The sequence below is a fragment of the Pituophis catenifer genome, unplaced genomic scaffold (genome assembly GCF_029215685.1).
Source record: "Pituophis catenifer annectens isolate HBS135680 unplaced genomic scaffold, rPitCat1.0.hap2 SCAF_6, whole genome shotgun sequence".
Taxonomy (NCBI): Eukaryota; Metazoa; Chordata; class Lepidosauria; order Squamata; family Colubridae; genus Pituophis; species Pituophis catenifer.
Genome location: NW_027256886.1, coordinates 74888760 through 74905998, shown reverse-complemented (window position 1 = coordinate 74905998; position 17239 = coordinate 74888760). Strand labels below are relative to the sequence as shown.

General features: G+C 41.7%; 1 protein-coding gene across 1 annotated transcript in view; it reads left to right on the top strand.

Moving 5' to 3' along the window:
- LOC139318458 (microsomal triglyceride transfer protein-like) overlaps positions 1-10530 on the top strand; it is a 31019-nt gene extending 20489 nt beyond the window's left edge. The window contains exons 12-18 of the mRNA XM_070945916.1: positions 165-379; positions 1775-1875; positions 3828-3949; positions 6316-6537; positions 6733-6857; positions 9096-9266; positions 10358-10530. Of these exons, the coding sequence (XP_070802017.1) occupies positions 165-379; positions 1775-1875; positions 3828-3949; positions 6316-6537; positions 6733-6857; positions 9096-9266; positions 10358-10505 (1104 nt within the window). The 3' untranslated portion in view covers positions 10506-10530. The remainder of the gene's footprint in view (positions 1-164; positions 380-1774; positions 1876-3827; positions 3950-6315; positions 6538-6732; positions 6858-9095; positions 9267-10357) is intronic.
- The last annotated feature ends 6709 nt before the right edge of the window (positions 10531-17239 follow it).

Genomic DNA, 17239 nt, shown 5'->3' with positions numbered 1-17239 from the left:
AATTATTTGAATCCCACCACTGAGTTTAACAATATCTTGAGCTATACAAAACTAGCATGTCAAGGATGTGAGCTCATTTGAATGGAAGAAAAGTGGCCATTCAAATCAAGTTATTGTCATTGCACTAAAAACACCTATGGTTTGTCTTTGCTCTCTGGCACCAGGTTAAAATGGCAATGAGACGCATTTTCCATGAAGTTAAGAGAAAGTATCAAAAACATTCAAGGTTGGCAGCTGCAGAAATCCTCTTGGATAACAATCCCTCACAGATGGACTTCATCAATATCGTGTTGGCCAGCAAAATACTTTCACCAGAAATGCAAATATTTATATTGTCCAAAATTCTAGGCATTATATCTTCTGATAACCATCCAACCAGGTAAACTATATACTGAATGTCATTACATAAAATTATATCTAATATTAGCTTTTCATGACAACCAGTGTTATTTTTTTTTCACCTTTACCTTCAATCTCTTAAATAAAACTCAATAAAACTTCTCATGGATAATTCTGCTGCCTACAGTAGTGGCCAAAACTGTGGAAACCTTTTGGGAAAAGTGTATTTTTCTAAAACTAGCTAATAACACCACTTTTTTTGCAGTAGTACCATAAAATTATATCTCAATGGAAAGATAATTTAATAAAGAATGTGATGCAATAACTTCTATGAAGGACTTGCTATTAGAATAGCAGTTACAGTATAAAGAAGAAAAGTGAAACACGTAGAAAAAATGAGATATACAAAAATTATCACCATAGAAAAAAATGAGATATTCTAAAATTAACACCATGTCAGTTAATACTTAGTTGGGTAACCTTTAGCGTGAATCACGGCCATACAACGTCTTCCCATGGAGTGAACCAAGTCTTTTAGTTCTACAGCTGTTCTAATGTGAAACCAAGATTGATTGAATGATTGCTTCTATTAACTGAGTTTTATTGCTGAGTCACTTCTGACTAGCAAGTTTCTTTAGTCAGCTCCTGGGATTTTCAATTGGGTTAAGATCTGGGCTATTCCCAGGCCATTTCAGCAGTGGAATTTTATTATCTTGAAACTCCCCAAAAAAGTGGTGTTATTAGCCATCAAACCTGAAAAATACAGTTTTCCCAAAAGGTTCCCACAATTTTGGCCACTACTGTAGATAAAATCTCATATGAATCAACTTTATGTTAGACTAAGTGTTTGATCAACTATTCCACTGGCATATTTTCTACATCACTGCTAACAACTATTCTTTGAGATGGTCGAAATATTTGCTATTATGGCTGCATTTTCTTAGAATTTGAGATTTAGGCATGCAAAGCAAATATTCATTTAGAACTCGGGTTCTAAGGTTCTCTGATCTCTATTGAGATATTCTAGAACAGGTGGTCCTCATCTTACAACAGTTCATTTAGTGACCGTTTGAAGTTACAACAGCGCTGAAAAAAGATGACTCGTGACTGTTTTTCACACTTACGACCATTGCAGCATTCCCCATGGTCATGTGATCAAAATTCAGACACTTGGCAACAGAGTCATATTTATGAGCGCTGCAGTATTGTGTGATCCCCTTTTGGACCTTCTGACAAGCCAAGTCAATGGGGAAGCCAGATTCACTTAACAACCATGTTACTAACTTAACAACTGCAGTGATTCATTTAACAAATTTTGGCAAAATATGAAAAATATTGCAGCTGGTCTTTTTTTTTTTTTTTTTTTTGACATTGTCTGCTGGAGTTCATCCATGACTTCTTTCGTTTTTTTTGTCCACCTCTCCTTTTGATCCAGGCAGCTGATCAAAGATGTCTTGAAGGATCCAAGGATAAACAATTACCACTACTTCTCACCCAAAGATGGCAGATCCATCTCTTTCTCAGGATTATTAGCAGGTGAATAATGTGGTACTATTTAATCATGTCTCTAAAAAAAAAAAAATGAGGGAAAATCCCCTTGATATTCAAAAATATCTACTGTATGGAGGCCTCCTGTATCAATGTGGTAAAAAAATGCTCTAACACAACCACTAAGTCCAAAGCACAATAAACGCTTCAAGAATATGAACTAAAGTAAGGATTTCTTTGAAGTTGAAGTCAAATACAGTATCGATGATTTCATGGAACGTCTGGGTAATTTTCTTAGCAAATTAAATAAAACTTTATCTTGCCATTATTTTCTTCCAATTTTTTTTGCAACCCAGTCTAGCCTAAACTTGGAATTTTCTGATACTCTCCCTCCCAAGTATTAATCAAGCCTCAGCATACTTAGTTTCTTTCTTTCTTTCTTTCTTTCTTTCTTTCTTTCTTTCTTTCTTTCTTTCTTTCTTTCTTTCTTTCTTTCTTTCTTTCTTTCTTTCTCTCTCTCTCTCTCTCTCTCTCTTTCTCTCTCTCTCACTCTATCTATCTATCTATCTATCTATCTATCTATCTATCTATCCATCCATCCAGTGGTGGGATTCAGCCAGTTCGCACCACTTTGGGAGAACCAGTTGTTAACTTTCTGAGCAGTTTGGCAAACTGGCTATTGGAAGAAATCATTAGGGCAGAGAACCGGTTTTTAAATTACTTGAATCCCACCATTGTATCCATCCATCCATCCATCCATCCATCCATCCATCCATCCATCCATCTAACTATTCAATCTCTCTAATCTCTCTCTCTCTCTCTCTCTCTCTCTCTCTCTCTCTCTCTCTCTCTCTCTCTCTCTCTCTCTCTCTCTCTCTCTCTCCATCCATCCATCCATCCATCCGAGGTGAGTTTCAGCAGGTTCTGACCAGTTCTGGAGAACCGGTAGCGGAAATTTTGAATAGTTCAGAGATCTGGTAGTAAAAATGCTGACTGGCCCGGCCCCCATCTATTCTCTGCCTCCCAAGTCGCAGCTGATCAGGAGTAAATGGGGATTTTACAGTATCCTTCCCCTACCATGCCCACCAAGCCATGCTACGCCCACCAAGCCATGCCCACAGAACCAGTAGTAAAAAATTTTTTGAAACCCAACACTGCATCCATCCATCCATCATCTGTATGTATCTATTTATCTCTATCTTCATCATTATATTTCTATGATTCAATTCAATTCAACTTTTATTGTCAAAACACAACACATGTACAATGAGATTGGCTGAGCCTCCCACTCTCTCTCCCTCTCTCTCTCTCTCTCTCTCTCTCTCTCTCCTTCTCTCTCAATGAATATGCTACATGCCATAATCACAAATAGTATTTGACCTTAAGAAAATGAAGCTTAAAGGCAATTTTATCCCTATGAGTGTACTGCTATGGTTATTATGGAATAAAATAACCACAGCAAATACGTATTAAATAAACAGCCCCCTCTCACTAGATTTCACTATTCAGAAATCCTAAACAGTACTTTTATGCAAAATCACTTCCAAAGTGAGAGACATTGATATTGTACTTGAGATGGATTCACATGTCTGCATCCATCACTCAACAATAGGGTTTCAGTGCTCTAGTAAAACACTCTGCCATGGGCTGCACATACCCTGAACCCCTTTTGTCAAATTTCACTGCTCCCATCAATCCTTTACCCACTCTAGAGAGATAGAACTTATAAAAGATACATAAATCTACAAATACTCTTAAAAAATTCACTCACTATGTGACATCATGGTGCCATTTTCCACACTACTTCTGTTTGCAGGCATCTAAAATAGTAAAAAAATGCCACTGGTGTCAAAATGTGTTTTTTCCTACACTACAATATGTACATCCTATGTGCTTCTCCCTTTAGGAAAGCTTTTGAAAAAGTGATGGAGTTGTTATTTGCTGTATAAGGCCTCCCAGCAGCCTTCATATTCATTATTGTGTCCTTTCCCTCCCTTTAGCTACTGAAGATGCATCTTCTACTTTTGGTGTGGAACTCTTATTCTCAGATTTTGGGTTACTTCAAAAGAGCACCACTAATTTTGATATTGAAAGTCATGGCCACCGGCTCCAAGCAGCTCAGGTCTGATGGTTTATGTAGTTGATCAAAGTCTCTTCTGCTATTCAAGACAATTCTGAAGACTTCTGCTAGCTACCCATCACCTTCTGGCAGCTACTTAAGGGCCCCATTAAATTTCTACAAGATATATTTCTATCCATAAAGTCATTTCAAGACTTCCCAGAATGCCCTGAATGATTATCCATACTCACTAACTAGGAACCAGATAGACAATTGATTGCCTAGATATCATCCAAGCAGCTTTAAAATTATATCATTATTTTTAATCAAAATTGAATGCATTTTAAAGTGCTTCACTAGCTATGAAGCAGTGATGCAGATTTTTTTTTCAAGCCAATTTACCATATTTTTCAGAGTGTAAGACACACCTTAGTTTTTGGGGAGGAAAATTTTAAAAAAGCTGATTGGCAGGTGGATCGGCCTCCCGGAATATCCCCAATCAGCTGTTTCCAGAGGTGAATTTTAGCAACAGGTTCCTTGGTTGTGAGCTCTGTGCCTTGCTTTTTTTTCTGCCTCTGAAACTTCTGAAACTCTGTTTCAGGAAAAAAAAAATTCCTGCCTCTGAAAGCCTCCGAAACAGAGCTTCAGGGAAAAAAAAAACCTCTGAAGCTCTGTTTGGGGCCTCCTTTTCTGAAGCTTCATTTCTGATGCTTTTTTCAGCCTCTGAAACCTCCGTTTGAGAAGCCGGGCGGGGCTATATTCGGAGTATAAGACGCACCCAGATTTTCACCTTTTTGGGGCGGGGGGAAAAGTGCGTTTTATACTCCGAAAAATACGGTACATTGGTCCGAGTGGCATACTGAGGATGATATTCTAAAAGTAGACCAGAACAACGTGCCTTTTTGAGCATATTAAATATCGTAATTTAGTGGCAATGTTTGCACTCCTGATCTGGCATTTTTCTTGGGTCTATCTTCCTTATTTTGGAGCCTTCCAAGTATTTTGGGCTCCTGTTTTTATGAACTCTACCCACCATGGTGAGTAGTCCTAGATGATGGGAGTTGAAATCCAATGTGTCTAGACCAGAGGTGGGTTTCATGTAATTTTACCACCGGTTTACCGCGCACCGAAAATGTGAATATGTGTGCCTTCCGTGCATGCATGCAGTCTTCCACGCATGCACTTTGCTCACACGGCTTGTGTGCATGCGCATGGCTTAGAAAACATGGCTAAATAGGACAACATAACACCGGGATGGGGGGGGCAGGCCCAACCACCCACAGGTCGCCACTACCAGTTTTCCCGAACCGGTCCAGACCGGCTGAATACCACCACTGGCCTAGATCAGGGTTCTCCAAACTTGGCAACTTGAAGACTTGTGGACTTCAACTTCCAGAATTCCTCAGCCAGCTATGCTAGCTGGAGAATTCTGGGAGTTGAAGTCCACAAGTCTTAAAGTTGCCAAGGTTGGAGACCCCTGGTCTAGACAACAGCTGTTTGAAGAAAGTTATCCTTGTTTTCTCCCAAAGCCTTTCATTTGCTTCAGTCACCAGTAGTTTCACCACTAGCAGGGAAAATATAGCAGGCATCAGCAGAAGACCTAAGTGGCCTTTAATGGGTTTTCCTAGTAGAAATTTGGAAAAAGAGATTATGCAACCTTTAAAAGCATACCAAAATATAAATAGAAAAAAAACTGTGCGTCAGAGCTGCGGTGGCGCAGTGGTCAACTGCAGTACTGCAGGCTACTTCTGCTGACTGCCGGCTGACTGCAATTTGGCAGTTTCACCAGACTCAAGAGTGACTCAGCCATCCATCCTTCTGAGGTCGGTAAAATGAGGACCCAGATTGTTGGATCCAGATATGCTGTGTAAACCACTTAGAGGGGGCTGTAAAGCATTATGAACGGGGGTGGGCTTCAAAAATTTTAGCAAGGGGTTCTATGCCCGGTTGCTGGGTGGGCGTGGCCATGGTGGGTGTGGCCTAGTCAGCCTCCTGCACCATGGTGGTGGGGGGGCGGCGTTTTTGCCCTTCCTGGGCTCCAGAGGCTTTTCTCAAGCCTCCGGGAGGGTGAAAACGGCCTCCCCAGGCTTCGGAGGCCCTCTGGAGGCCGGAAACGGTCCCATTTCCAGCCTTCCCGAACTTCCAGTAGGCCCTTTTTTCACCCTCCCTGAGCCTCCATGCACACCCTGCACTTACTTGCACCCAAAATGGGCCACGTGGGACTCCTGGGAGGGGCAAGGTGGGATGGGCGGGGCCAGCCAGGAATGGGATTTGGGGGTTCTCTGAACTGCACAGAATCTTAGCTAGAGGTTCTCCTGAACCCCTGCAAACCCCCAGCAGCCCACCCCTGATTATGAAGCTGTATATAAGTCTAAGTGCTATTGCTATTGCTATTGCTATCACACTTTATCTTTTTCTGCGTCCTGCAGGTGGTTGTTGAAGCAAAAGGGCTTGAAGGATTGTTGGGTGGAGATGCAACTGAGGAACAGGTGGACTTTAAAGCTGGCATGTCTGCCATTTTGCTTGATGTCCCATTGCGGCCAGTAACCTTCTTTGATGGCTATTCAGATCTAATGTCGAAAATGCTTATGAGCTCAGGAGAGCCTATGAAACTGATCAAAGGGAACCTGCTGTTGGTGGATCATCAACAGGTATTAGTCCTACAGGATATTTATGACAACTCCTAAAATTTTTATGTCATTAAGAATAGGCCAGTTTGGAAATTTTTATATCTGTTCTTGGAAGTAAGCCCCATTGAACTTAGATTTATTTTGGAATGGCTGTATACCTTTAGTGATTGCACTGACTATGTCCAAGGCGACAGTAACAGAATGTTATCGCTCCAGGCAGTTCCACTTCAATCTGGGTTGCAAGCTGTGATTACTCTTCAAGTTGGACTGGGCTTAGATATTTCAGCTGATGTCAACATGAATATGTGGGCGCAGGAATTCAACACAAGTATTATATCAAGGTATGTGAATAGGTACCAATTTCATCTCTAAACAGTGGGAATGGAATGGAATGGAATGGAATGATGGAGGAGGAAGAGGAGGAGGAGGAGGAGGAGGAGGAGGAGGAGGAGGAATAGAATGGAATGGAATGGAATGGAATAGAATAGAATAGAATAGAATAGAATAGAATAGAATAGAATAGAATAGAATAGAATAGAATAGAATAGAATAGAATAGAATAGAATAGAATAGAATAGAATCCTTTATTTGGCCAAGTGTAATTAGACACACAATTCTGGTGCAGAAGCTCTCAATGTACATGCAAAACAACAAAGTAATAATAAGCATGCTAAAAAAGCATAACAGTGACATCGAAAGAGAAGATAGTGGAACAGATGAGAAGAATAAAAGCAATACAGCTATCCTATAGGGGTAAATATACAAAGACATAAGAGAGTACTGTGGAAATAAAGTGTTCTGTAGTGATGGCACGAGGGAAAAACCTGTCTCTGTGTCTAGTTGCTTTGGCATGCGATGCTCTGTTGTGGTGTCCCAAGGGGAGAAGTTGAAACGGTTTATTGGGAAAAGTTCATGAAAGTTATTTGACAAAGTTCATGAAACCCAGCCTTTATACCATATCCACTCATGAAACCCTATAGGAGGGATATTCTTATCATATAGTCATCGATAGCAATTTGGTCAAATGGCTGGCCACTGCTGAGATATCCTTATTATTTATCATGGAAGTTTTCACCAATATGGTGTCCTTCGGATGACCTACACCAGTGCTCTGAGAATTCCTGCTGAAGAACCATGTGTCATGGTTCCAACGAACAAACCCAAGCAAATGAGAACTCTGAGGCTAAGTTCTTCCTCAAAGAATTTCTTTATTGGATACATCATATCGGCACAATCAAATGCAAAAACCAACTTTGTTTCCCGTGGTTTCAGTATAATTAAAATAGGAAATAAGTCACATTCCCCAAAAGTCACAGGTCATGTTGGCCCATTAGATTAATTGGTGGGCTCTCCAGGCACTCCTCCCCGGCTGTATCCGCCACCTGTAGTGATGACCTTGGTTCCCACGAGAAAGTTCTGTGTTTTGTCTAGCCACGCATTTCATCCTCCTTTCCCCTCCCCACTCTGTGGCAACTGAGGAATAGAAAAACGGCTTCTGCCAGGTTCAATTCAAAGTTGACACCATGTTTGTATGAGAATCGGGGAACCTTTGTCCAACAAATGGGGAAATATACAGAGTATTTAGTGTCAATTACCATTGCAACAACGTAGCCAGCTATAAGGCCTAATTTTATTTTTTTAACTGCTTCTTCTCCAGATTTATATTCAAATTGATCCAATTTATGTCATTTGTGTCATACAAACAATCTTGTTGCAACAGTAAATATGGAAGATGGCTTTTTATTAGTCATATTTTATTAGTCATATATTTTTATACCGCCCACTCTCCGAGGACTCTGGGCGGCTTACACCAAAGACAGTATACTAAACATATTATTGCCCCCAACAATCCTTCCACCTCGGAAGGATGGAAGGCTGAGTCAACCTTGAGCCGGTGAGATTTGATCCGCTGATCTGCTGAACTAGCAGTCAGCTGAAGTAGCTGCAGTACTGCACTCTAACCACTGCACCACCTCAGCTCAACCTTACAGGATTGGCCAGATCAGAGACACCATTTCTCTGAATATCAGTTGCTGGGTGACAATAAGAGAAGACTGATGCACTCATGTCCTGCTTGGTGATCTCCATCTGGCCATTATGGGAAATAAAAAGTTAAAAGGAGTCCCCGTGGATTTTACTCCGCTAGTCATTGCTGACTATAGGGGACAGTGTTCATTTCCCTTTCATTGAGCCTCCGCTCTGAAGACATTTCCGTGGTCGTGTGGCTAGGATGACACCACGGAACACTGTTTCTTTCCCACTGAAGTGGTACCTATTTATCTATTTGCATTAGTATGCTTTCAAACTGCTAAGTAGGCAGGAGCTGGGGTGAAAACGGAAACTCACCTTGTCCCATGGTGCTCAGGTCTCAAACCTGGGCTGCCAGCTTTCCAGTATGACAAGCCCCGTGTTTTAACCACTGAGCCACCACACTGCCCCATTATGGGAAATACCAAATTGATGTTTATTCTGATCCAGCAGGAATCTTCTTACATTTCTGTAGAGTAGAAAGGATTTTTTTTTAAAAAAAGTGTCCCACTGGTGTCAGTATTGATCTGTTCTTTTTCTCCCAAATACAGAGGTGCATTGACTGTTGATTTCCAAGCAGAAGTGGATACTTCCTTCTTTCAAGCCACACTCAAAAGCCAATCAGACATAGAACTGGGCACAAATGTTGAAATTCTTGCTAGGCTTACTTTGGGTCCCATGCTCATGTGTCTGCAGCTTGCAGAGCAACCAGTCTCTTACAGGTAAACTAGATTTACATTTTAAGCCAAGACACTATGGAGTCCATATTGGTGGGCACATGAGCTCAGCTCCGGCGTGCACATTTTCTGGCCTTCTGGGTCCACCAGAAGTAGGAAAACAGGCTGTTTCCTGCCTCTGGAGGACCTCGGGGGGTGGGATGGGGAAGGCCCATTTTTTGCTGTCCCCAGCCTCCAGAGCCTTTCTAGGACTCTGGGGATGGCGAAAACGGCCTCCCCACTCGAAGGCCCTCCAGAGGCCAGAAACGGCCTGTTTGCCAACTTCCCATGAGAATGGAAGTTGGCAAACAGGCCGTTTTTGGCCTCCAGGGGGGTGGGGAAGGCCGTTTTCGCCCTCCCCAGACTCCTAGAAAGGCTCTGAAGGCTGGGGACAGCAAAAAAAAACCAGGCCTTCCTGTCCCTCTGGAAGTTGGGAAATGGGCCGTTTTCGGCCTCCAGAGGGGAAGGCCGTTTTCGCCCTCCCCAAGCTCCTAGAAAGGCTCTGGAGGCTGGGACAGCAAAAAACATGCCTACCATGCCATCACGTGCCAGGAGTGGTGAGAGTGGGGGGGGGGTCGTGTGCGCATGTGAGGGGGCAGGGCACATAGAATTATGGATGTGGGCACGTTCACATGTGACCCCGCCCCCCCGCTCCTGGCATGTGATGGCAAAAAGGTTAGCCATCACTGCTCTAGTGGCTTGCCCTGTCAGTGTTAGTGAGGGTGATTTTGGAGGTTCTTTGGTTGGGAGGTGTATACATAAACAAGTAAAACCAAAACACTTCCCTATCAGCAATCAGCACCCAGATGAGCATAGATTAATTTCAAGATTAACATCAGACCGACAATCAAGAAGTAAACAATCAAGGAACTGACAAACAAGGTAAACAGTAAACAGCCCAACCAAAGAATTTCCAAGACCCACCAACACTGACAGGGCAAGTCACTAGAATATAAACAGAGAGCAAATCCCACAACTTAGTAGCACTGGTGATGTTAATTTTACATGCATAAGATAGTTCCCAGAAGAAACATAGCAGATGCTACATATTAGATGAGATTAATTTCATGTATGTTTCACTTTTTTCCTCCTTGCAGGGAAAAGTTCTTTGTCTCTGAATCATCTGCAAACTATAACACTCACGTTCGCAAAGGGAGGCGAGGTACGATACCTGGGCATGGATTTCCTTTCTACAGAGCCAACTCTAAAATGTGTAAAGTCCTGCTCGCAGGGAAAAATCTATAATAATAAAAGCAGCGTTGATTTGTTATATCACAGGCTCGCTGGTCCTTTTCTCACCTTTCATATTGTTCTGACCTAGGCTCCCTTAAAAAGCAGGAAGCAGAGTCTTGGTCCCAGCAAAACCTCTTTTATTTACGCGACTGTGAATTCCTTTCATTCACAGTCAGCAAGGCAGGTCCAAACAGTTTTTCAAAGGAATATTTATCAACAACAGACCTTATCGAAACAGTACAAGGCAAAACTTGGCACAGAGTCTCTGAGAGTTACGGAACGAACAAATTGTTTTCTGCAAAAGCCCACTCCCCATTCGCTTCTCTTTTGTTTCCTATGGGGGCGGGGCAATCACCTCCAAGGTGTGGCTTTTACTCCCAAGTCAACCCTGCTTTCTTAGTTGTTCTTGTCTTCTGGCAGTTCTGTGCATGTGCACACTGGGAACAGACTCCAACTGTTCCTCTGCCTCACTGCTGTCTAGCTCCTTCTCTGCCTCCAATGCAGAGGCCTCATCTGAGCTTTCCCCAGCTCCCAGGACTGGCCCATGTTCCTCCCCAACCTCCTCACTGCTCGACTCTGCTGCCAGCTATGCTGGCTGCCGGCGGGCCACAACACGTATCTAATCTACATTGTCATTTTAAAATGGGGAATCCAGAGCCTTGTTCTTTAACAGGGAGGGCAAAACAAAGCCAAATATTACACAAAACAGACTTGCAACCTCTAGAGCCCACCTGTGTTGCAATGGGGAAACCTATCACTAATCTACAGAAGCCTGTAGTTTCCTTCCTTTCATAACATTATTTCAAAACAGCATAGTCTCACACAGCTTGATTGATAAATGTGCACTTTGTGCATGCTCCATAATACCATTTCCCAATGTTTCTATTTCACTCTTTCTTCTGGCCTTTGGCAAGGGTGAAAGAGCCCATATTTTACAGACATTTAGTTAAAAAACTTCAGGTGAGAAGAACCTGTTCCTGCAACCCCAGAGGGGCACAATTAGGCTTGAAGATGAAGTATGAAAATTCTTCCATTTTCATCCAAATGCAGAGAAATTAACATGGGTGGAAACTTCAAGGAATCCTAGGGAAAAGTCTGAATCCATGCCATCTAGATTTATGTTTATAATATTATAATATACTAATTCTTTTTAAAATCATTGAAATGAATTCATTATTCTCAGTGGAAATCACACTCCCAAGATGAGACAACCATTAGGTCAGTTGAGTTTGAATTCAGGAAGATAATTCCTCCAGCAGCTGAGTCATAATAATTCTACTGAAATGTCACGTTTCAAAGTGAGACCAATTATTGTCTTCATGCTTGGTTCTCCACCATGGGAAGTAGGATACTGGACTGGAGTTTCTTCCCATCAATCTAAAATTTTATAGATCAGGGGTGTCAAACTCAAGGCCCAAAGGCCGGATACAGCCCACAGGGTGCTTAAATCTGGCCCGTGGGCCCAGCCTGGAAATAGCAAAGGACCAGCCCACGGTGCCTCTGGCAGCCAAAATGGGGTGCGGGGGACCGCACATGGCTGACGAGTCCTGCTTTCAGCCTAGATGGCCTCCTGCTGGGCCAAAATGGGACACAGGGGACTGTGTGAGTCCCCCACATGCCCCATTTTTTGCCTGGACGGCCTCCTGCAGCACTCTGTCGGCAAAAATGGGGTACGAGAGGGCCTTGTGTGGCTCCTTGTGCCCCGTTTTGGCCGGCGGAGTGCTGCAGGAGACCGTCTAGGCAAAAAATGGGGCACAGGGGGTCGCATGGGACCCCCCCTGCCCCATTTTGGCTGCCAGAGGCACCACAGGCTGGTCCTTTGCTATTTCCAAGCCAGTCCCGCAGGCCAGATTTAAGCACACTGCAGGCCGGAACTGGCCTGTGGGCCTTGAGTTTGACACCTCGTTCTATACCCTTGTTTCACCTGCCTTTCCAGGGCTACTGAATATTACTTCCCATTAATCAGTTGCATATGGATAGAGGACTCTCCATTTAGAATAAAGACTCTCTGCTTCTTTTGAATTTTTGGTGGTGTGGATGTTTCCCCCACCTCGACACTTGAGGACACTTCTTGAGGACTTTCCAAGCTTCACCAATATTTCACAGCATGTGATATGTACCATACAAACTCCAAGGCTATATAATCCCTTGGCAGTTTAGCTTCAGGCAGATCCTCCCATGGCACCTAAATCGAACATAAATGGCCCTAAATCAATGACCATTCAGCCACTTTGAGTTACTCATAGATTGTATTCCTTCTTTTTATAAAGAAAATATCAGTCCTTTATGAATTGCCCATTTTCTTTTACAGAGTTAATGTCTCTCTGCTCACTTCCCAGCCCCAAAATAATAAAAAAATCATAAATACCATTAAAAATCCAAATCTCATATTTACAAAACTCTTACACACGGTAATATTCATCAAGTTTACAACTCTTCGATTATTGGATTTGTCTGAAAGCATTCCCCTGAATGGAAGCCAGAGACAAAGAATCTATCTTTAATTAAACATTTCAACTGGACTCTTCTGCATATTTTCATGTCAGTTAAGACTTTCTCTCCCTGGGTAACTGTGATATAAATGGACAATTGTCTTTTATATAATGAAAAGGGGTTATTGGAGCGGATGGAGGAAGATAAAACATTTTCTTCATATAGCAATGCAATTCACCTAATGTTTTCTTTGCCCAGAGATCTCCAAAGGGTTGAGGGAACATGGTGGTAGAACATTTTACTTTGATTTTACAACACACTTCTCAATACTTCTTAGTACTATTTTGAGAAACAGGTCTCTGGATAATGTCCAAAAGGTTTAAAAATAATAATAAATGGGAGGTGGGGGCACAAAAAACATTGTTAGGCAAAAATGGCTGAGACTATGACAGAATGAGGAAATCACACCCTGGCCAGGGATAACAATTCTTTGTAAGGATGCCAAACTCTTTGTGTATGGTCCATTGAAGTAAGACTTCTATTTATTATATTGGTACAGGTAACACCCTAATTCTTAATGGAACAAATTCAGGAACATTCTGAGTTAAGAGGGAGAAGAAACATTCCCACACACAAATCTACTTTCATGTTACAAAAGTTGTTGAAAATTACTTTTGTCACTCTCACAGGCTGGTCTTGAAAATGACACTCCTGTTAATCTAAGAGGTGACAGTTTGAATTCACAAATGCAAGGTTAAGAGAATATGCTTGTTTTCCCCTTCTCCTTTTAATTCGGAGATTTGTGCCATTTGTGCCACATCCTGGAACACTCATTTTGCTTGGAGTGGTTTTTTTTTTTTTAATTTGATTTATATGCCGCCCTTCTCCGAAGACTCAGGGCGGCTTACAATGTGCTCAGCAATAGCCTTCATCCTTTTGTATATTTTATACAAAGTCAGCTTATTGCCCCCACAATCTGGGTCCTCAATTTACCTACCTTAGAAAGGATGGAAGGCTGAGTCAACCTTGAGCCTTGGCGAGATTCGAACCCTGCAGTAATTGCAGGCAGCTGGTCTTAATAACCAGCTTAATAACAGGGTGCCTTAAACCCCTGTACTACCAAGGCTCTTAAGAGGTCTACAAGAACTGATGTCAAAATTGCCACCAGATTCTTTTTCAGCCGTTAAAGGTCAAATGGAGAGTCAATTATAAAACTTTTGTTGATAAAAATGCATTCCTTACAAAAGAAATGTTTAACCAACACGGTGCTCATTTAACCACTACCTCAAAAAAGATTGGAAAATTGGGTTAGACACTTGGCTGACTTAATTTACAATCATCATGACTTATGGCCATGATTAGGTCCATTCTGGTCGTAAATCTAGGACTATTGGTATAAGCAGTCCAATATCCAGTAATGTTACTGAACAACCAACAGACCCAAGCAACTGAGAATGGGAAGAGAACTATGGGGTCATTGATTAAACCAAAAGCACTCTTGTTTTTTAGTGTTCAGTGACATGCACAGCGTAGCTTAGCATTCAGAAACTGTTTTTCTATACGTACATTGATGGCTACAATGCATTTAGTCCCAAAGGCACATCTTAGATCCTAAAAAGAACTATTTCTAGAATGTGGCAGAGTAAACATACATATGGCTTCAGTGGAGAATCGTACCCCACATTCTTTGGGACCCTGTTTTGGGGAAACCCGAGTCCAGAATAGAAGGCCCTGCAAAAATTTAGGTAGTCTCTTTTGAGGCCGGTTATTCTACTGCAAATGGTGAACCACAGCAGATGGAAATTGTTAGGCAAGAGGAACACTCATAGCTTAAAATGTAGGCAGTTTTCGCTAATAGATTCACAGCAGCTTTCAATAATTCGATAAAATTTAAATGACATTCATTGCACCAGTCCCTCTTACTTCAATGGATTAACATTCGTAATTCAAACTCAGTTTGACACATCTAGGGGAACAGATGAAGTGAAAACTGAATCCCAAAGGCAAGAATTTTCAAATGCTCTTAAAGATTTGGTTAAGTATTTACATTATAATAAAAGAACTTGACTATGGTTTAGGGTGAAAGCTCTTATCACAGCATTCCTGATTTCAAGACGGGGAGGATAAGACTAAGAATATTTTACCAGCAGTGATGTAGCTGTTGGTAAAAGATTCTTATTCTTATCCTCCTGTCACTGTGGGTAAAAGATTCTTATACAATTTTAGTTTCATTCCTCTTCCTCCTCCGGCCTTATCTAACCCTTTTTTTTCATCACAACAGCTTAGTCAACAGCCAGTAGAAAAGTCAAGATGAGAGATAAGCTGTTGTGATGAAAACAGGGGTTAGATAAGGCTGGAGGAGGAAGAATGAAACTAAAATTGTAGCATATAGCTTGTCTGCTCTGAAGCTAGAAGACAGAACTATCAAAGGGGAAGATGCCAAAAGAAGAATGAGATTAAAGCAAACAGTAGAATGAAAGGAGAGAAAAAAAGAGTGGACACAGAGGAGGGCAGCATGCGAGATTAAGGGAAGCCAATGTTCACATTCTTTTCTTGGAATCATAGCTCTAGAAGGGACCTCCCACCTGTAGTCCAACCTGCTACCCAATGCAGGGGTCTTTATTCCATCCCGGACAAATGGTTTTCCAATCTTTTCTTGAAAACCTCCAGTGATGGACACATCCACCAACTCTGGGAGGCAAGCTGTTTCATTGGTTTATTGCTCTCACTGCTAGGACATTTCTCTAAGTAGGATCTCGCTTTAACCTTGTTGCTTCTTGTCCTGCCCTCAGGTGCTTTGGAGAATAAGTCAACCCCCTCTTCTCTGTGGCTCTCCTTTAAGTATTGGAAGACTTCTATCAAGTCACCCCTAATCCTTCTCTTTGTTAGACTAGGCATACCTAGTTCCTTCAATTGTTCATCACATGGTTTAGTTTAGCCTCAAGGCCCTTTATCATCTTTGAGCCGCGGTGGCGCAGTGGTTAGAGTGCAGTACTGCAGGATACTTCTGCTGATCACCAGCTGCCAGCAGTTTGGCAGATCGAATCTCACCAGGCTCAAGGTTGACTCAGTCTTCCATCCTTCCGAGGTGGGTAAAATGAGGACCCAGACTGTTGGGGGCAAGAGGCTGACTCTGTAAACCGCTTAGAGAGGGCTGTAAAAGCAGTATGAAAGGGTATATAGATCTAAGTGCTATTGCTATCTTTGTTGCTGTGCTCTGGATGCTTTCTAAGGTCTCGGTATCTTTTTTTTTTGTATCACGGTGACCAAAACTGGAAGCAATATTCCAAGTGTGGCCTCACCAGGCCTCACATATTGAATGAAATACTAGCCATCCAAGTGTTTGGCTGCTGGCCTTGAAAATATATGAATGCTTCTGGACCTCTGCTATCAAGGGATTTCCTGTATCATTTAAACCAAATAAAACTTACGATGCCAATCTTCTTTCTATTTCCTTTCCCACAATTCTATATAATCAGTATCAGTTTCCCATAACAGCAGACTTTAAAAACAGCTTCTCAAAATGTGAGAGGTATACTTTTTTTATCTTTCCTAAAGCTTCAGTGAAAACAAAATGTTAAAGGTCTATTCTGAATGCAAACAATTATAGGCTTGCCGGAGATCTAGTAAATGTTTTGGAGTTTTGTTTTGTTTTTTTTTGCAAAAAGAAAAACATAGTATTCGTCCCGCTCCTCTAAAAAAGGAAGTCTTTTCATAGCCATACCCATATCATCTCACAGAGGAAAAAAAATGTGAGAATTGAGAAGTTAACCCAGACTACTGCAAATAAAAGCTGTTCTGATCCCTGAGATTATGCTCATGCCATTTTAAAAAGGGACAAGAAAGGATAGATAGTGAAGGCCTCTCAACTTGAATGTGTCATGCGAATATGTTCCTAGAAAAGGGAAAGGTGATTGCTATAAAATCTAAACCAACCTTAAAGAGATTTAAGGTCATATGTGGAATGGAATGAAATGGGGTATTAAGACAGGCTTGATTTAGTGATTAAAATACATTAATACAGGTTGATAGCTTCCCTGTATGTCATTCCCCATACACAGACAGTAACATGCCTCTTATGTTCAACTTAATGAAGTCAAGATCAAAACTACCAATACGTTCCTGCTTATGTGTCACCCTGAGCAGTTTTTAAATGGATCTGCAGTCAATTATCTAAGTTGTCGTATCCAACCTTGGCAACTTTAAGACCTGTGGGACTTCAACTCCCAGAATTCCCCAGCCAGCATTGTTAGCTGAGGAATTCTGGAAGTTGAAGTCTACAGATCTTAAAAGTTGCCAAAGTTGGACATCCC